The sequence below is a fragment of the Xyrauchen texanus genome, chromosome 40, assembly GCF_025860055.1.
Source record: "Xyrauchen texanus isolate HMW12.3.18 chromosome 40, RBS_HiC_50CHRs, whole genome shotgun sequence".
NCBI lineage: Eukaryota > Metazoa > Chordata > Actinopteri > Cypriniformes > Catostomidae > Xyrauchen > Xyrauchen texanus.
This window is the reverse complement of record NC_068315.1, coordinates 9,605,981-9,626,519: the sequence shown is the minus strand read 5'-3', so window position 1 is coordinate 9,626,519 and position 20,539 is coordinate 9,605,981. Positions and strand designations below refer to the sequence as shown.

At 38.8% G+C, this 20,539-nt stretch overlaps 1 protein-coding gene across 3 annotated transcripts in view; it reads right to left on the bottom strand.

Moving 5' to 3' along the window:
• The window catches only part of LOC127633863 (transmembrane protein 94-like), a 34,102-nt gene that overhangs the window by 7,176 nt on the left and 6,387 nt on the right, over positions 1-20,539 (bottom strand). Inside the window, exons 1-23 of one of the 3 annotated variants that reach the window (XM_052113222.1) lie at positions 20,046-20,129; positions 17,314-17,433; positions 17,067-17,194; positions 15,193-15,329; positions 14,587-14,795; positions 12,882-13,033; positions 12,597-12,699; positions 11,573-11,659; positions 11,049-11,165; positions 8,787-8,843; positions 6,998-7,102; positions 5,675-5,848; positions 5,331-5,546; positions 4,702-5,014; positions 3,750-3,923; positions 3,560-3,662; positions 2,910-3,118; positions 2,574-2,755; positions 2,350-2,485; positions 1,833-1,942; positions 1,631-1,730; positions 665-773; positions 107-296 (exon numbers count right to left, since the gene is read on the bottom strand). In XM_052113222.1, the coding sequence (XP_051969182.1) occupies positions 107-296; positions 665-773; positions 1,631-1,730; positions 1,833-1,942; positions 2,350-2,485; positions 2,574-2,755; positions 2,910-3,118; positions 3,560-3,662; positions 3,750-3,923; positions 4,702-5,014; positions 5,331-5,546; positions 5,675-5,848; positions 6,998-7,102; positions 8,787-8,843; positions 11,049-11,165; positions 11,573-11,659; positions 12,597-12,699; positions 12,882-13,033; positions 14,587-14,795; positions 15,193-15,329; positions 17,067-17,194; positions 17,314-17,433; positions 20,046-20,084 (3,270 nt within the window). In that variant the 5' untranslated portion in view covers positions 20,085-20,129. Of the gene's footprint in view, positions 1-106; positions 297-664; positions 774-1,630; positions 1,731-1,832; positions 1,943-2,349; positions 2,486-2,573; positions 2,756-2,909; positions 3,119-3,559; positions 3,663-3,749; positions 3,924-4,701; positions 5,015-5,330; positions 5,547-5,674; positions 5,849-6,997; positions 7,103-8,786; positions 8,844-11,048; positions 11,166-11,572; positions 11,660-12,596; positions 12,700-12,881; positions 13,034-14,586; positions 14,796-15,192; positions 15,330-17,066; positions 17,195-17,313; positions 17,434-20,045; positions 20,130-20,539 lie in introns of those variants that run through there. The other 2 variants (XM_052113223.1, XM_052113224.1) reach the window with 2 other exon arrangements.

The window sequence follows — 20,539 nt, the reverse complement described above, 5'->3', positions numbered from 1 at the left end:
GATTAAGGTTTGAGTCTGGCCTGGAATATGTCCTGACTGAAACAAAAATCCACTCTCTCCCTAAAGCCATTCCGAGAAGTTGTGAGAATAGGAGAGATGACAGTACCTGCTCTATGAGTTTGACCACACTGACACTCTCCCCCTGATGGAAGGACAGAGAGCAGGCTAGACTGTTGAGGCGAGCACTGAGCTCCAGTGGAGAGAGTTCATCACAGTCTCTATTCAGCCCACAGCCTGCAGCGTACCCAAACGTCTCCCACGAGCACTGCGACAAGTACAGAGGATCCAGAGAAATACTGTAACAAACACACAGAAAATGTTCATATCACCACTATCATTTTATGTTCAAGGAGCTGTAGAGTGCTCTCAAGTTTGATACAGCATATTTCTAAAAGGGAATCTTGTCCTAGATATATACTGTATGGTATTAGATCATTTCTGATACCTGAGGATTTAATGTGATTTCAGCAAACATAAATTGTACCTTTAAATTATTACTTTGCTCTTAATCTTACACCCTAAAGACCCTTGAAGGTTATAGGTGAAATGTAATTACAGTATACAGTGTTTGGTCTGTGTGTGCATACAGTGTAAATGATGTGTGTATTGTGTTGCTTTAGTGGATTGTGTGCAATGGCATGTCCGTAATGTTTGTGCTGCCCACCTGATGTCACTCTGCAGGAACAGGCAGCTGTTTCGAAAATTGGCAGAGCTCCCCAAACAGCACGTTACTTCTCTGTTCTCCTGCATGATCTTCATCATTTCACACATTGCTGTAAGATTATTATTTACATTAAGTATATCCAATTATCTGTTGTCCAATGTCTGTTTTTTTGCCCACTGTAACCTTTTCTTTTTATTTTTCTGTTTCAAAAGTGGCTTTTTCTTTGCCATTCTTCCCATAAGGCCTGCACCCCTGAGTTTTCTCTTTACTGTTGTACATGAAACTGGTGTTGAGCGGGTAGAATTCAATGAAGCTGTCAGCTGAGGACATGTGAGGTGTCTATTTCTCAAACTAGAGACTCTGATGTACTTATCATCTTGTTTAGTTGTACATCTGGACTTCCACATCTCTTTCTGTCCTTGTTAGAGCCAGTTGTCATTTGTCTTTCAAGATTGTAGTGTATACCTTTGTAAGAAATCTTCTGTTTTTTTGGCAATTTCAAGCATTGTATAGCCTTCATTCCTCAAAAAAATTATTGACGAGTTTCTAGAGAAAGCCGTTTCTTTTTTGCCATTTTTGATCTAATATCGACCTTAAGACATGCCAGTCTATTGCATATTTCTAGTACCAAATTAGCAATTTAGCATGAATACTCAAGGAAAAAATGTTGGAGTGATGGCTGCTGGAAATGGGGCCTGTCTAGATTTGATAAAAAATTACTTTTTTCAAATAGTGATGGTGCTGTTTTTTTTTTACATCTCGACTATACTTTGTGATCAGTTGAATACCTCTTTGGTGAATTTAAGTACCAATTTCCTTCTGAAACAGTAAAATTATTCCAAACTTTTGGCCGCCAGTGTATATATATGAAATCTTCACAAATACAGACAATACTTTCTCATTATGATTGTAATTGTTGATGTTGCATGTTTAAATGTCTCTGCCTGAATGCATGAACTGACTCACTTTCAGGGGTGCAGTCTGTGAACAGGGGCACCAGTAGAGGCACATTGTCCATGTTCTTTAAATGAGGACGAACTTGGTGGATGCCACGAGGCAGTTTGGCCTAGAGAACAACAGATTGATAACAGCACTGATCAGTCATTCAGCAAAACACAAATCAGCATAATCAATGTTGTCATGGTGCAGGCTGGAGCAGACGGCTTACTCTGTTGCAGTCTTCTAGGAAACCTGGCACATCACTGTCAGTAGGCTGGAAGCTTGCAAGATCTGACTGATCCTCTGGCAGTAGAGGACCTTCTGCGTCATCACGAGAATCTAAACAAATGATTAAATGATAGATAGATTACATTGCTGCTCTCCAGTATCCAGGTCAATTTCAGCATTCTGCAGTTAAATATTTTTGTACAATGCCCATAAAACTGTTTAGTTAGGATAATTCCCAGGAAACCAATTTCCTACATAGTAGTGCTCATTTTATGTCTCATTTTTACTACAGTTATATATTGCCTACTTATTACCTAGATTTCTGATTGATCAATAGCTTCATTCTGTGGTAATGTCTCAGGCAACCAATTTTCTACATAGCTGTGCTAGTTTCCTATTGCAAACAATGCAATTAGGTTAGTTACGGTAGGGTAAGTATGAATCCAAGAGATCCAAATGGATAATGACTGATAAAAAAATTACATTTTCTATGCAGGGAGACAGCAGCACACATTTACCTTGCAGAAGGTCATCATGTAGATATCCCGCCTGGCTAGGGCTGGATGGAGCACCTTCACAGTGACCATCTCCATTTGGGGTCAGAGAGATGTGACAGTTCCAGCCTGTCTCCAAACCCATCTTCTCAGCAAAAACCTACACAAATACAACATTAAGAGATGACAAAACACAACACTCCAAATACCATCTTGCTTTCCTATATTGGCATGAGCCAGTGTCTTACTTTACTGCGTAGCTCGTCCTCCATGGAGAAATACACAAAGCGGATGCAGGCTACCACCAGGTTCTCAATGAGCCGCACTGTGTCCAGTCGGGCCTGGAACTGGGATGACACCATCCCCATGAAGATCTGCCCGCTCAGAGCCTGAACACAGTCTTCCTTCTCAAGACCTTCACCAATACCCTCTGACACAACAACAAGACATTTTAAGATCACTTTTCAATCCAATACTCTGACCTAAATGTTAGGAAATGCTGTTTCTAGTATTTAAACTATAAGGCTACAAAGAAAGCCACAGGGCACATTTATGGTCAATACAGACTGTCTTGTGTGTCTTACCATCAGAGCTCCAGCTGTTCCTGCGGCTTCCGTGCTTGATGGGGGTCGTGCCGGGGAGCTCCACCCCTGAGAAAAGTGCGGGGCCCTGAGCCAACTCCACACACTTGCCATTGAGCTGGCTGGACAATGCCACCTGCATAGGCTTATAGGCAAATGCAGAACAATATCCTGCCAGACAGGCACGTTGGTAGAAATCTAGAACCTTTTTCCTATAGGGGCAGAAATATCAAAATTTTAGTCATCTCCTAAGATAATATCTGAGACATCTGCTGGTAGCAGGGGCTGTCTTACTTATTTCTTGAAACATTTTGAATATACTTGGCAAACAATGGCCAAAATTATGTTTCCCTTTCCTTTTATTACAAAGAAAATACATAAATATTGAGATATATTGAATAGTCAATTAGTGCATTAAGTAATTGAAATTAGTTAATGCACTACGTCTCATGATCTAACAATGAGCACTTTATTTTTTTTACGGCATTTATTCAATTGGTAATGTTAGTTAATAAAACTACAATTGTTCATTTTTCATTGTTAGTTCATGTTAAACAATGTAGTTAACTAATGTTATCAAATGGGACCTTATTGTAAAGTGTTACTAAGAAAACGAAATGACTAGAATCAGACTCATAATTGGCGTCCCTGACCTATCGGAACCAGACAGCGGATAGATGTCTGCCCCGTCCCAGAAATCAGTGCAGGATTCCAGGATGAGGTCGGCCGAGCCGTGAGACAGCATCTGAACATTGTCTGAGGAGAGTTCAAAGGGCAAAGGTCAGTGAGTAAACAAACCACCAAGGACAAGCAGGAAGCAAGCCAGATAAAAATGGCCCATACCGGTAGTGCTGTCCCTGACGAACAGGCTGATGAGATGACTGATGGGTGGCTGGCGTTTAGTGAAGTGATGGACTCGTCGTGGTGCGGATTCTTTGGCCTGCTCTCCAGAAGGGAGTTGGTACAGAGTCAGATGATTCTCGTGCTTAAACAGTTCTCTTGCTCCTGGAGTGAAACCTGAAATATAACAACAGTAAAGAACAACCGGATATTCTTCAAGAAAGGTCTAATTAAATGTGAAGATACTAAAATGAGCAAAGGCTCTGTTTGGCATCACTGTCGAACTGTTTTTCTTCACAGTTCTCAAAGGACTTTGGTAAACCTAAATATTTTAAGTTCTTTGTGTTGATTTAGCCAAGTATGTCAAGGCATGTTCAGTTCACCAAAACTAACCCCCCCCATGTTACAAACATGATGTTGTCATTTTTTAATGCAAACACAAAATATTTTTTCACATAAGATCGTTTTCATTTGACAGCAGTCAAAGTGAAGCTCCTAAAAGCAATGTTAAATCACCACAACATTAGTCCATATGATCCATGTGCTATATTCAGAGTCTTCTATTGCAGCTTTGTGTGAAGACTGAAATTTAAGTCATTATTCATTTTAGCAGATGGTTAGATTATCAGTGAATAATGATTTTAATTTGGTCTTTTCCACACATACAGCTCAAAAGTGGCCTCAAAAGACTAGCACAGCAAATTGACTACTTTGAAGTTGCTTTTTTAGGGCTTTTTTGTCCTTTTTTGGACCCTGACACATGTTATCACTATAATCTGTATGGAAAAGATATGAAGATTCTGAAACATTTTCCTTTTGAGTTCCACAGAAAATGGAACAGCATACAGAGCTAACATGAGGGTGAGTAAAAAATATCATAATTCATGGTTTTGGTGAAATATTTTTTTAAAGCACTTCCTAGCAACATCTGTTTTTTTTAACATGCTTCTCTCACCTATAAGGCGAGAGAGTTCGCAGAGGCCCCAGGGAATGTGTACTGGCAGAACGGTCCCATGGCATTCCTGCAGTACCAAGTTGGAAAGGTGGTCAGAGAATCGGCAGAGCTGCTGGGTGACTGTGGAATTGCACAAGTTCAGCAGGATGTTCAGGCCAAGGGGCTTCAAAGAGGACAGGTGATTTTGCCAGCCCAAGTCATCAAACTGGATGCTGACAGGGTTCTGCTGATCCTGGGACAGGCTCAACATCTCCAGATGATAGTCACACACAAAATCTTCTGCTTCACACAGATCATCAACTACACTGCATGGCTGGGAACACACACACACACACACACACACACACACACACACACACACACACACACACACACACACACACACACACACACACACACACACACACACACACACACACACACACACACACACACACACACACACACACACACACACACACACACACACACACACATTAACCAGAACTCAACTGTCGTTGAAATGAATTGCAATGCTAATGAACAGCTTTCTCTAGGCATTATAGAGCTCCTTGGTTCTTGCTAGGGTATTGCTAGGTGGTTGCTATAGATAATCTCGCTACAGTGGTAAAATACAAGTGTAGTCCTACCTGCACAATATTGTCCTCTCCACCCTCTTTATCATGGCTGAAGCTGACATTGGAGCCAGACGGGTGTTTGGAGCGGGTGGTTTGGGGCGCTCGCCGTGGGCATTGTGTGTCTGAAGTACGGGCGGTGTTATGTGACATCTCACTGGGCTCATGCTCGGCCATGTGGAATGAGGGTTCAAATGCAGGTAAATGCAGCAGAGCTTCGCCTTCCTGAGACTAAACAGAAAACACAAACACACACACTGAGGAGAGAAAACACAGACTAAAATAGCACAATTTATTCTGGTGCAGTCATAGCTAGACTTCTCCATCATAAACTATCTATAACTGTGTTTTCAAATAACCTCATCTCGTTCCACGTTGCCCTCTGTCTGGCAGAGGGAGTTGACTGACAGGTTGTCTCCGAGGTCATTCTGTCTGTCATGAGGAGGTTCGACTTGTCCACTGAAAAATAGCACGGTCTCGGGACTGGGGTTGGGCCAGGAAAGAATGCCCTGCTTATCCACACAGCACAGCACCTTTGAGAGGGTCAGGACATCAGAAGCAAGTAACATCACAATCAGATTAGTTCATAAAGCTTATCATTTGTAAGTAAAGGAATATTCTGGGTTATTTTCAACTTCATGCTGTCAATTACCACGGCAATCATTTTTTCTTGAAGCTTTGTAGGCAAGTGTTTCAAAGGATTTAATTAGGCTAAACACTTTTATTAATTCTTTAGTATAAAAAAAATTACTATGTAAAGTGCCATTTTTCGAAGGTGGAGGAACTGATTATGCATAACCAACATAATTAATGAGGGTTGATTTGGCAGCTCAACTCAATGTAAATAATTGCGTCACATCCTTTTCAAGTCCCTTTCTGGTATCCTATTGAGTCTTTCCAAAGAAGTGCAGGTGAGGCACTACTGAGTTTTGAAGTGTATTTACTCTTTATACAGTACATGCTAAGGGAATGAAATAACTGTCAGAGGAAAAGTTTATGATTAAGATTTAATTAGTTATGTAATTAGTTACATAACTAATTAGGTTAACAATTACCAAGAAACATCCTTCTAGTATTAATTATTAAGTGAATGTTAAAGGAATAGTTCACCCAAAAATGAAAATTCTCTCATTATTCACTTTTTTATTTAAAAATAAATAAGTATTTTATAAATAATATTTGCAGTCACTATTCAAAATATTTGAATAGCTCTAACTAATTATTTTATACAAAAGATACATTTTTACTCTTGAATAACAAATTCACTCAAGTTTGTAGACCAAATAGTTCAAGAACTGGCAGAGTTTTACTTCGGTCATTTTCAAGCTCATGCACAAATAGAGGCCGGATGTTAAGGGGTTAAAGGAATAATATCTCATTATTCACATACCCTGATGCCATCTCAGATGTGTATCACTGGTTTTCTTCAGCAGAACACAAATTAAGATTTTTTGAAAAATGTTGAAGCTCTGCCTAAATATGCCTTTTTGAAATTCAAATAGCCAGCAGGCGGATGGCACCTGTTTCCTTGCATTATAACGACCTACAGAGCTTCAACATTTTTCTAAAAATCTTCATTTGTGTTCTGCTGAATAAAAAAAGTGATACATCATTAAGAGGTTAACCAATTTTATACTGACGAATAGTAATATCTCCATTGTGACAACAGGGCGAGTACTCACAGTGACTGAGCCCAACAAGTGCAGCAGACTGGAGGTGTAACAGAGGGTCCGAGACTCTCCATTCAACACACTGACCAGGTTTCTCCACACAAAGCGTAGCATTTCCTAAACACATACACAAACTGTATGAGTATCTCTTTACGCCCTGATAGAAATCCAAATCCATGTAAGAGCAGCCCTGGGTTTCGACTGGCTCTGCAATAGTGTCAGGATTTATAAAACCTAACATTTTCTGATTCTGGATGTTGTCCTCAGTCAAACACACGCACGCACGCACGCACGCACACACACAGGCAGACAGACAGACAGAGAAACTCTGGAAGATAAAGCTTGGGATTGTTAGGCAGGAAAGAGTCTGCAGTAGAGTTATTTCAAATATTTAGAGGTGTTTTGTGGAGCTGAATGCATCTTGCAGCAGGCAGAAGCAAAAGGGAGAGAAACTGAAGTTCATATGGAACAAACTGAATGATAGAAGCACACAGATGAAAGAGCGAGATAGCTGCTAAGGAGAACAGCAATGTGAAGCAAGAACTAAAAATAGTTAGTTGCAAAGATGTCCATGAACGCACCTTTAAAGTCAACATGAAATCTAAATTTAACTTAAAAGTTCCTTTCTAAATACGCACATGTTCCTGGTCTTAAGGGATAGTTCACTCTTAAATAGAAATTCAGTCATAATTTAATCATGTAAAAAAAATATATATTCTTAGCGCGTGTAGAGGCTTCATACTGTTCACCGCGGCATCCACGCACAACTCACCACATGCCCCACCGAGAGCGAACCACATTATAACGACCAGGAGGAGATTACCCCATGTGACTCTACCCTCCCTAGCCACTGGGCTAATTTGGTTGCTTAGGAAACCTGGCTGGACCACTCAGCACACCCTGGATTCGAACTATCGACTCCAGGGGTGGCGTCTTTACTCGCTGAGCTACACAGGCCCCCGATGTTGACTTTAAATGCTCTCATTCTTAACAAACAAACAAACAAACACACACACTTTAACTGCACTTTCAAAAAGGTGCATAGCAACTTAAATAAAAAAATTAATTATATCGTTTATGAACAGCAAACTTATTAAAGCCTTCCCTTTCATTATTACAAAGTTTTTAAAATATGAGACTGAACAGACAACGCAGGCAATTTCAATATTTTCAGCCTGAACCAATGACTTTCTGGCCATGCAAACAGAAAAGTACCATAGTTTTATACATTTTGAAAGGGAAAAAAAGGCTTAATCATGCAAAAGTTTTCCAAACACACATTAACATTTCACTCCGATAGCAAATCAGAAAACTTGATTATAAAATGTTAAATATGTGGTTCAGACAAGCATCACCACTAAAGAGAGAGCATATACTCTATCATGCAAGGGGTAGAGTAGGCAAAGGCAAAGTGGGGTCAAAGGTCATCAAGGTGGTGATGCCAAACTAACGGCAGCACAAGAAGTGAAAATGGTGCAGATCAATAAAAAGAACGCGGGATTCTTGGCTGATTTCGCAAACTTGATGGAACTAAATTGGAAGGTGAAGTGCATTCTGTGGGTGTCATTTTAAAGAAAATCGAGAAAGAATTAATAAAAATGTGGTGAAGCAAATTAAAACAAGTTCTTTTTGTAATGATCCTTTTGAAAGACAACTTGATAATGGCTACATATAGGAGAACAAAAAAAGGTGGAGAAAAAGATGACTGTTGTGGAGGGGTCCAGAGCAGGGGAGAAGGATCACAAGAAGCATGTGGTGAACGGTTGGGAGAGGAGGAGGAGGAGGAATACATAGGCTATACCTGGGAGGACACCACTTCCGTGTAGCTGCTTAGAGTGTCCTCAGAGAACTTAGCAAGCTGGGATAAGAGAAAAGTCTGATTAAACCCCCCGAGGAAAGACAGTCAGCCCGTCTGGCCTAATCTCTCTCTTCAACTATGACCTAACTAATCGCTTTAAGAATTGAGCGCTGACACATCTCACAACTCAACGACGTGTGAAATCAAACTTGCGTAGCAAGAAGTGTCTGCATTCATGTACTTGTGTAGATTATTTTTGGGCCTTAAAAGGTTTAAACTTGATGCAGCCGCTTGTTCTATTTATGTCCAGTTCGTGAATGAATCGTTCTTTTGAACCGGTTCTTTTTAGTAAAAGAGTTGAACCAGTTCACCAACCATTTGAAGAATTTTTGTGACTCTGGTGAACAGTGCACACACTGACGCATTAATAAATGAATGCATTACAACATTAATTTTAGAAGCATAAAATATAGGAATAGTGCATTCAATCTCTTGAATGTTGCAGAGACAGACTGTAGCATTGCTTTTTACATTTAAAATATTTTGTATATTATTTTGTATTTTGCATGTTTGTGTGGAAAACATGTATATATATATATATATATATATATATATATATATATATATATATATACACACACACTATAAAAAATGTTAAGGTATAAAATACCAGTATTTGTCCGTTGTCTGGTACCTTTTATTGCATATTAAATAAAAACCACACCAGACTGAAGTTTGACGGTTTAATTACTATGTTTTTCAATGTTTTTACACAGCTAAATAAATACTTAACATGTAAAAACATGTAAACATAGATCAATGAAAATAATGATCCACCATCCAAATCACGAAAATGTATGTGGGACGTCATTGTTGTCATATTATTCTGGCAAACCACTTTCTCACGGTTCTTCCTGCTGATTCATAATACATTTTCTCTCGACCACCCCGTCATTTCATAGAATAGCACAACAGCGAGCACGTCGAGTATAAATGCCTCTAGAATTTGGGACGGTGCATGAGCAGTCAGCAGAGCATCGCGGTGCAGTTACAGATGAATCAAAGGCTTAAACCTCCCTACTACTAACTTAAGCTAGGCCAAAGAGGTTTACATCCTCATGCAGCGTTATGGCTGCAAGTTAACAGATGTGGTAATCATAGACAGGGTACTGTTACTGAGTCACATTTTAGCAGACATATCCGGCAGTGTGGATCCTCCACCAGATTTCACAGTGGGTTGTGAAACACTGTGGCTTGAAGGCCTCTCCAGGTCTCCGTCTAACCATTAGAAGGTCAGGTGGGGGAATCGGTGATGATCTGGGGGTGCTTCAGCAAGACTCAGGCAAATTCATCTTTGTGATGGATGGATGCATGTATGAATCAAGCCAAGTACAAGGTTATCTTGGAAGAAAACTTGCTTCCTTCTGCTTTGTTCCCCAACTATGAGGATTGGTTTTTCCATCAGGACAATGCTCCATGCCACACAGCAAGGTCAATCAAGGTGTGGATATTGGACCACCGGATAAAGACCCTGTCATGGCCAGTCGAATCTCCAGACCTGAACCCCATTGAAAACCTCTGGAATGTGATCAAGAGGAAGATGGATTTCCACAAGCCATCAAACAAAGCAGAGCTGCTTGAATTTTTGCACCAGGGGTGACATAAATTCACACAAAAGCAATGTGAAAGACTGGTAGAGAGCATGCCAAGTCGCATGAATGCTGTGATTGAAAATCAGGGTTATTCCACCAAATATTGATTGTTGAACTCTTCCTAAGTTAAAACAGTAGTATTGTGTTGTTGAAAATGAATATGAACTTGTTTTTTATTTTTGCATTATTCGAGGTCTAAAAACACTGCATCTTTTTTTTTTATTTTGACCATTTGTCGTTTTCTGTAAATAAGTGCTCTAAATTACTAAATGATTGCTCTACAATATTTTTATTTGGAATTTGGGAGAAATGCTGTCAGTAGTTTATAGAAAACAAAACTGGTAATTTTACTCAAACACATACCTATATATAATAAATACACAGATTTTGCAGTTGTCTCTTCATTTTTCCCCAAGCTGTGTATATGTGTGTGTGTATATATATATATATATATATAGCTTTACTTAATAACAATGGTAGTCTATGGTATGTCCTCATTTAAAAATAGTAAATGTGTGAGAATTGTTAATAAGTACCAAAAAGGAACATAAACCCAAATAGGCTGGTGAAATACCATGCGTGTGTGCTAAATATGGTGTTATGTGTGTCTTACCAGGCCAGTGGGAGAGTTCCTGTTGGACACGGCTAACACACGTGCCTCTCCATATGCATTAACCAGAACCCACATGACAGGAAACAAAAGGGGTAAAATAGGCAATACACCCATCATCTACTCATCGAGAGAGAGAGAGAGAGAGAGAGAGAGAGAGAGAGAGAGGTATCAAAGGGGTCATAACGAAAATTCAAATTTTCCTTGACCTCTTCAGATAAAATAACTTGATACACCATGAAAACATACAGTAACTCCTCAGAACTCAACACTTCCTCCAAAGTCTATAAAAGCATTTATTGGAGCATTTCAAAGCATGTATTATATGATCTTCGAAAACTTTCTGATGTCAGAAAGAAGAATACATAAGCACCATTACATGCCCTTATTTGCTAACTGTCAGGGCCAAACAGCTCAACAATTACACTGTGAAAGCAGTTCTGAATAAAAAGTTCCTTTTCCTTTTAAGATTACATAAAAATAAAATAACTTGTTGCCTTGTGATCAGCCATTAGCAGCCCATTTACCTGCAACTGAAGGAAGTTGAAGGGTCCAGGGGTGAGACCAGGAGTGTCACAAAAGTAACGAATCGTGTTAATTGAAAAAAAGGCCACCTAGAAAAAAAAAATCAGTTCACCAAAGATCATCATAAGCAAATGGACACATTTCTGACTAAAGTGAAAAACTAAGTACTAGAGGTGGACCGATAGTGGATTTTGCTGATAACTAAAGTGGTCGAAGAGGCAGATAAACGATAAATCAGCCGGTAGTTTTTAGAAACATTTCTTAGTCTTTCCAAACCATGACAGGTAAAGACATAGAGGTTTCAACAGCCCAACATAAATAAAATCCCTGATGCAGTTTATTAGTCAAACAAAATAATTTGGTGCATAATGCGAGACTTTTAACTATAAACAAGCCCGAAACACACACAGACTCTTATTTTGCAATTCAGTTTTTCTTTGCATGCCCTCGCTTCAATTTAGAACACTTGACTGTCTAATAAAATTAATATAAATATTCATTGAAATGAGGATACAAATATGGTCAATGATGAAAGATTTAGATATTGGTCTACCTATACTACAGTATGCACATCACTATACACTTGTGAACTCTACATTTCACAAGTTCACATTAATCCTCAAATAGTATGACCATTAGGCCTGTTTCACACATCTTGTCTGAGAGTTCATGTTGAACTTTCACACTGAAAGTGTTTCTACTGAGTTACAGAACTGTGGCCATATACAGAAAATGAAAGATATTTCATTTGATAATGACCATCATTATAAAACGGCTATAAAAACTAAACTAGTTTCATTAAACACTATAAAATTGATTATCATAAAATCCAATTGAAATGAGTAGGGGGACCCTATTTATATCCAAATGGTAGTTTATTTACACAGAACCCAAACACCAAAGTGGTCATCTGAATTCAGTCAGATTTACTGAATTAAAAGAGGTGTCATTCTTCATGTAAATTGCGTATGCAAGCCTGACAGATGTGTGAAACAGCCTTGATTTGAAAATTAAAAAATTCCATACCAAAACAGCAGGGCAGGCGAATTTGGAAATAATGGACTGCACTGTGAACCGTTCATTATCAAGTGCTGTGATTGGGCGAGAGAGAGCCAGGTCAAGACTGTTCCTATAGGCCAGAAAAGAGATGACATCATATCAGATATTGTGGAAACAGAAAATTCTTTCAACAATGTTTAAGTATCACAACAGAAGCTACTTTGTATAACTTTACTCTATAAAAGTAATCAAACATTTCCATTTAATTTCAGCATAGAAGAAAAGTTCCTTCGACTGTACGGAGTTATTAACCTGACACAGTCGAGTATAGGTGTCGCTACCACCCTGAAGAGGCGGTACTGCTGAGGACTGTGGGGGCCCCTCCGTTCATTACCATGTGGGGAAGGGGGAGGGGAGAAGGGTGGAAAAAGGTCTCCTGGCTCCAACACGATGTGTTCGTCATCCTGGTAGCAGAAGATACAGTGATTGAGGAACAGAGTAAGAGTACCACAGAACCCTAGAGAAACTAATAAACAAGTGTTCTCCAAGTGTTCTCCAAGGCTTTTCTTGGACAAACTATTTCACCTTTTAGTAAAAGAAACATTCTGCACCAAATAATCAAAAAGGTGTAAAACACACTACATGGCCAAAAGTTTGAGGGCAACCCCTTCTAATTGACATGTTTGGCTAAAATGAAGCATACAGCCATGCAATCCTTATCCAGCCTGGTCTCATGAACATTAAATGACATTTTTGAAAAACAAAATTACGTGCTTTATTACACATTTGGCCGCAGTTTCCCAGTGAAATGTACAGCGGGGAGCGCCAAAAGCGAGTGAAGTAGTGTCATAATCAGATACCATTTTTTATGTGAATATTAGATGGTATTAATGAGTAAAACGTACCTCCCTAACCTAAAACTTTAGCCGAAACCGAACCAATAGTGATCTAAAATGAGAGGTAGGCACAAAACAGACTTCGTTAAACCTTAACCAATGCCTAAATTAACCGATTTCAAAAACAATCTGAGAAATGAAAACACAATTTCTGAAGCAACTACGTCATCTCGTGTCGCTTCTATGACACTGTTGTCTCATGATTCAGCTTGTGTGCTTGACTGGTCTCACACCACGTACTTCATTGTTCAAAGTCCAACACTCTAGGAGGTGAGCTACGAGAGAATCCAAATCACAATGGAATACGTGTGTAAATGTAGGTGAGTCTATAATACAAGGATTAAAATGTATTGTTTTTCAAATGATGCATTAAAGTTAGAGTTTCGACATCATAACATAGTAGTGTGTGAGTAATAGTGTGAAAAATACGTGCTCATAAAGTCATAATCAGCCGTTGTAGTCATGATTTGTATGAACGTGAATAAAACGCACAGCTGTTGTAGCGCATCTAGTAATTTCACCAGGAAACTGCGACAAAACGTAGAATTTGGCATGCAAAAATTTTGTTTTAGTAACATACACTCTTTGAGACTAGATTGCCCATATCAGTAGAATAAGGGGAATACTTTCTCTGTTCCAACTTGAAAATGCCCCATGTATAAAGCAAGGTCTATAACTGCTTTACAGATTCTAGTTTGGAAGAACTTGTCCGGCCTGCACAAAGCCCAATCTCAAACCCCACTGAACCCCATTGGGATGAATTGGAATGAAATCTGCAATCCAGGTCCATCGCCAACCATTAGTGCAGCAATGGGAGCAATTCCTGCAACCATATTCCAAAATCTAGTAGAAGATTTTCCAAGATGAGTAAAAGCTGCTATGGCAGCAATGGAAGGATTGGACCACCTCCCTATTAATGCCCAGGGTTTTGAAATCAAATGTTGAACCTGAAATGTTGTGCCTATAGGTGTGATGTTTGGGCATCCACACTCTTTTGGTGTGGCTACTTAGTGTAGCATTTTATAGAAGCTTTAATTTTTATTGCAAAAAGACAGTTAATAAATCTACACAATGAATCAAATAAAGATTATTTAATTCAAAATGCAATCCAATTAAATTACCTTGATTCCTCTGAGAGATATAAAGGCTTCCTGGCCTGGTCTTAGAGCAATGACATCACCCTCCACCAGCAGACTGACAGGCAGATTGACCAGTTGCTCGTCTCTGTATGTCCAGTGCAGTGACCATGAAGGGGAGGTGGGAGTGAAGAGATCAGGGTACAGCGAGGGGGCCCATCTGATTGGATGTCCTGCACTTCTCTCCAAATAATCTGGCAGCACATGAACAAAGGAAAAAGTGAATAACTAAATATTTTCTTGATTTCATATATGTGACTCACTTAGGTAAGATGTCATTTAAAGAAATAGTTCACCCAAAAATGAAAATTCTGTCATCATCTACCCTCATGATGTATCCTTTTGACAGCCCGTGGTCACTGTCTGCTGTCATTGCATGGAAAACAGCTGTGACAGCATTCTGCAAAACCTCTCCCTTTTGTTATATGGGTTTGGAATGACAAGAGGGTGAGAAGTGAAGACAGAAATTTCATTTTTAGGAGAACAAACACAAATCCCACTCCTACTCATATCAAAAAAAGTATTTAGCCTTGCAAAAACGTTTCAAGGAAATTAATAGATGATCCACATTCCCTTCTGAAGCATGCTCACCATTTAGCTGCGAGATGATGGATTTGAGCCTCCGCGCCATCTCACTCGTCCGTAGCCTCTGCTGCTGCCCAATAAGGAAGAGGTTCAACAGCAGTAGGAGGAAGAGTGCACCCGCATTCACCAGCTCTATGCCCTGACTGATATGAGGCATGAAAACGTGGAAATATGTGATGATGTTTCATAATCTTAATTATGCAATAGGCATGTCAAAAAGTAACAGTACTTTGTTACCAAGTTGATACTGAAACAAAAAAATATGTAAAAATACCAGTTCTCCTACAGTACAGGTAGTCAGAGTACTCAATCTGGTACCTGCGTGCTGTGTGATTAACAATACACTATTTCATATGCATATATATATGTATATTTGTGGTACATGCTGTAATGCAGCTGCTCACAAGAACAGTCAAATGCACATCAAAGTCAAAAAATGCCCATCCGGTGAGGTATTCGTGTAAACAGGTCTTACGTGAATGGAAACAGGTGTCAAAATATGTGATTTGTGTATTAGATTAGATGCAGAGTAATACATCTGCCGCGGTCTATTGTGCTGTTAATATCAAACAACAATATTGAAAATGCAAATAGAAAACACTCACTGCTCTTCATTTATTTCTTTGTGTTCTATTACCATGTACTTAAGTTAGGATAGTTCACCTTGAAATTTAAATTCTCTAATCATTTACTCACCCTCATGCCATCCCTGATGTGCATGACTTTCTTTCTTCTGCAGAACACAAAAAAGATTTTAGAAGAATAACTCAGCACTGTATTTCCATACAATGCAAGTGAATGGTGACCAGAACTCAGAAGGTCCAAAAGGACATGAAGGCAACATAAAACTAATCCATATGACTCTAGTGGTTAAATCAATGTCTTCTGAAACAATGTGATAGGTGTGGGTGAGAAACAGATCAATATTTAAATCCTTTTTTACTATAAATCTCCACCTTTGACCAGCCCAAACCAGTAGGTGGCTGAATGTGGAAGTGAAAGTGTAGATTTTCAGTAAAAAACTGGGCCAATTGATTGCCAAGGAAGCCGGACTGGAGAGCACACCCTGGATTCAAACTTTTATACTGCCTTTATGTTCCTTTTGGACCTTTAAAATTCTGGTCACCATTCACTTGCATGATTGTATGGGTCAAAGCATCTGAAAGATTCTGAAAAAATATTTTTTTTGTTTGTGTATTGTAGAAGAAAAAGTCATGCACATCTGGGATGAATGAGGTGAGTAAATGATGAGAGAATGTTTTAGGATAAACTATTCCTTTAAAAGGCAACATGACGTAGCTTAAATTTAATATGTAAATAATTATTCAGAATATTAGCCATTTTTGCTGTGGTATCAAACTTGGTATTGAGAATCATGACATTGCACTGGGATAGGTACTGGCTAATGAATTCATGACAACCCTGTTATGCACTTACAGTTTCAATAGTATCATTACTGTTCACATAATGTCAGAATTTTCATAATTACTAAAATAATTATTGGGAGATTCTACTTTCAACTGATTTGTTTCTAAAGATTACAACACCAAAATGGATCATAATGCATCTTTGCTGGTAATGATAATGAAATACTTTATCACAATTCAATACATAAAATCACCTTTGCGCTTGCAAAATTTAAGGAACAACAGAAATCAAACAGAAACCTGAACAGATACCAATTTACCTTTAAGTGTTTAAGCTGCTGCAATTTTAGTTGTTTTACATGGCATCACAAGGGTCAAGTGTGAGAGATTGGAGCTTTCATAAAAAGTTTCTAACTTGTTATTATGAGTTTGAAAAAAAAGACAAACAATTTTTAGTAGTCAGAAACTCACAATTATGGTAATTGACATGGTGTGAATGCAGCATATACACACCTGCCCTTTGGCTGGCTGCCATGACAACACAACAGTCCAACCACCACAACCAGTGTGAGAACAGCTCCTGGCCAATGGAAGCATGAGTGCCGGTTGTCATGGTGAAGGAAGCTCTTAGCCCACAGCTCCTGTACACCAGAAATAAAAATAAAATAAAAAAAAATCACGATTTTCCAACATCATGGTTAAATTAAGATTCCATAATCCGGCAATAATAAATAAAAAAAGGCAATGAATCTCGACAAACCCTTATGGTGGATCTGTGCCTGATACATTTTTGGTGTTGCCCCAGTAAGATTGTTAGTTGGTCCCGTAGTGTGCACAGAGCCTGAGCAGTGGACAGTCCCAGTGGAGTCGCCTCCTCCTCCTAGAGCAAAACCAACCAACCAACCAAACCCAATCAGACCGCATGACAAAATAGTCATTTAAGTCAGAGAGGAAATACATAGCCTCTATAATGCACCTTTTAAAGGATCAAGTTCAATACAAGATCGACAGCATCTATGAACATGCTGTTGATTACCACAGACAACAAACAAAACATTTATTTACAGTAAAGCACTTTAAATGACAGCTTATGGGGCATTCGTGGTAGTCTCCAAGCAGAAATGAGAAGCTTGTAGTTTGATTAAAGCCCTTTTATTAATTTGTTTGTTCAAAAATGTGTTTTAATTAAGCTGGAAAGTCTAAATCATCCTTTTAGTGGTGGGACTAGTCTACATCTAGGTCTAGGCAAATGTTTTTCCATCATATTTCCAGTGGGTGGAATTTGTTCCATGTGAACAGCGCTTTATGAATAGTTACGTCTTGTCACTTTCTAGTATCCTTGCATGTACTAGGAAAAAGTTTCATAGTTTAGTTTATCGACTTTACATGGTCATGACAGAAGCTAAAGATTGGACATTTAACTTTGCACAGAAAACATAATTAAGGGATTCTAACACAGTCAATGTGAAGTCTTGTGGCAATCCTTTCGAAACAGTGTGTATTTAAACATTTAAGCTGGTGCAATACCATGCCCCAAAGTAGGGCTGGGCATTATGGCGACATACAGTATACCATGGCGATGGTAAAAAGTGTCAACCAATGTATATTTTTCTATTCCACATACATCGCAATAAGTTAATATCTGTGTGCACAATGCTCCACATGGCTACATGTGAGAGCGAGAGAGACAAACAAACATGGAAAAAGATGGGACAACTCCAAAACAATACAAATGCAGGAGGACTAATTTATTTTTGCAATAAAAGATGCCGTTTTCTCACGGTCTCGAAGAGCGCGGTTTCTGCTATAGAAAATCATGACATCATGAGGTAAATCAAGTCACTATCTCCTGTTTTTATAGGCAAATCAAGTCGCTATCACTTGTTGTGGTTAACTTTATACACCAGTTCTGACTCTTTTTACCGAAAGTGCTGAGGGAACACACACAGACACAGCAACTCAAGCCTAGTTGGGCAACAAGATTGCTCAAAAAGGCCTAATATGGTCAAAAAAGCAAACATAAGTCTCTTTCTCTCATCCAACTGTCACATTTGGCTATCCTGCCAGTATTTATGGAGTGGATCTGTGGGATGCTTGGGGTCCAATTGTAGCAAAAGAGGCCCCCGCCGCTATAAATAAACATTATGCTTTCCCACATCCAGAGACTGAGTGCCTGCACTAAATTCTAAATCCTCCTTGCTGAGAGAGCATTTCTCACACATCAACAAGCATGGATTTATCATCAGCTTGCAAAAGGATGCATGCAGTTACACTCCCTAGTCCATTATTTAGAGCTAGGGTACTCTAGATTGGACTCACCCATTTGCCAGAAATGCTCTGCCACTTTCATCCAGAAATATCAATAACATAAGTACACTTTAAAAAGTATGTTCCACAATTCTGCAAAATATTAAATAGAACACGTTTTTTCAGACTCGTGCTTACTACACAAAGTAAATTCTAACTAGACTATATCGAGATTGAGGTGATTGAGGCACCACAAGGACGAGGAGTGCATTGGTAATAAAAAGGAGGAGCGAATTCCAAATAAAAAAAGAAAAAAAATCAAAGACAGCAATAAGATCTATGGGGGACTTCTAAGTAATACCTACAAACTATCACAAGCCATTCTCAAAATGTCATTAATGTCATCCAGATAAATAATGTTACACTGGTCACATCAGCAAAACAAAGATTAAAACACCACAGAAAAAAAAACAACACACATTTAACAAATTGTTTGCACATATGAACATACTCACAGGCCTTGAGGGTAAAGAAAATAAATTGGCCTAACTTTTATTAATGAATTATTGAATTACAAACAACAAAGTGATAATGATTCTCAAAGTTCAAAAAATTTCAGCACAAAATCGAACACAGAACTAGCAGCGGATTACTTCTCTCTGGCTCATCAGCAAGTTTTTGCAGAATGCGTATGCAAATACAGGAAGTTTGAGCATTTTGAGTGCTTCAAAATAGGAAGTTTTCATTTCAGCCAAAATGCTAATACGGCTCACACGGAAAAGTCGGCAACTCTAAAGCACACGCACAATACAAAAGGCAAATTATGGTCCAATTAATGTGCATACATTCTGGACGAAAGTGAGAAGTTGCATTATCTAGGTCTATTTTTAGAGTCACGTAATTCTAAGATTTCAGTTGGGAGAAAAGGTTTGCATGAAATTTTTAAATATTAAATTTAGTCAGACTGAAATTTTACTTTTGAGTTTACTTCAGTTCCACTAGACTGTTCAAAGAGACTTGATCTGCCAAAAAAAAATTCTCAAACTAAAGACCTTCACCTACAGCAACTATCATACCGCTTTACCTACCAGGTATCAGCATACAAATGAATTATTTACACTTGCACGTAGCTTTGCTTTATAACATGGCACTAATAGCCTAAACCCTATATCTAGCCCTGCCCCTGGCATAAACAAATGACAACCAACTCAGTTTTTCACAGGAAGTGTGCACAGATCCACTCACTTTATCCTTCCAGAACCAGGTCCCATTTTTCAGGATCATGGTTGCTGCTAGTCCCTCTGTGGCCAACAGACTGTTCAGAGTCCAGCTCTATGTGTGACTGGTGTGTGTGTGTTAGTTGGAGAGGAGTTTGCAGGGTGAATATGGTTGGGATAATGTATGCTGCTGTTTCAGCACCAGTCACACACTGGTGCTGAAGGGGGGGACAGTCTGGACAGACAGTCTCTGCGCAGTCTGCTTTGGGTGCGTCCCAGCCACCCTGCTGTAGTCTGCCAGCTAAAAAAAGCTTTGTTCAATAAAATCAGTGTAATTGTCTATAGAGAGGATGAACAATTCTTTTCAAATGGTAACAGTGTGTAGACCAAGAAAAGGTCTGCTGAAACAAATAAGCTAAATGAGATTGAACTGAAAAGTAGATTTTGTGATTCTTATAAAAAATTATAGAAAGGTGTCAAATTAAAATTAAAAGTGAGAGGGGTTGGCAGAATTACAGAATT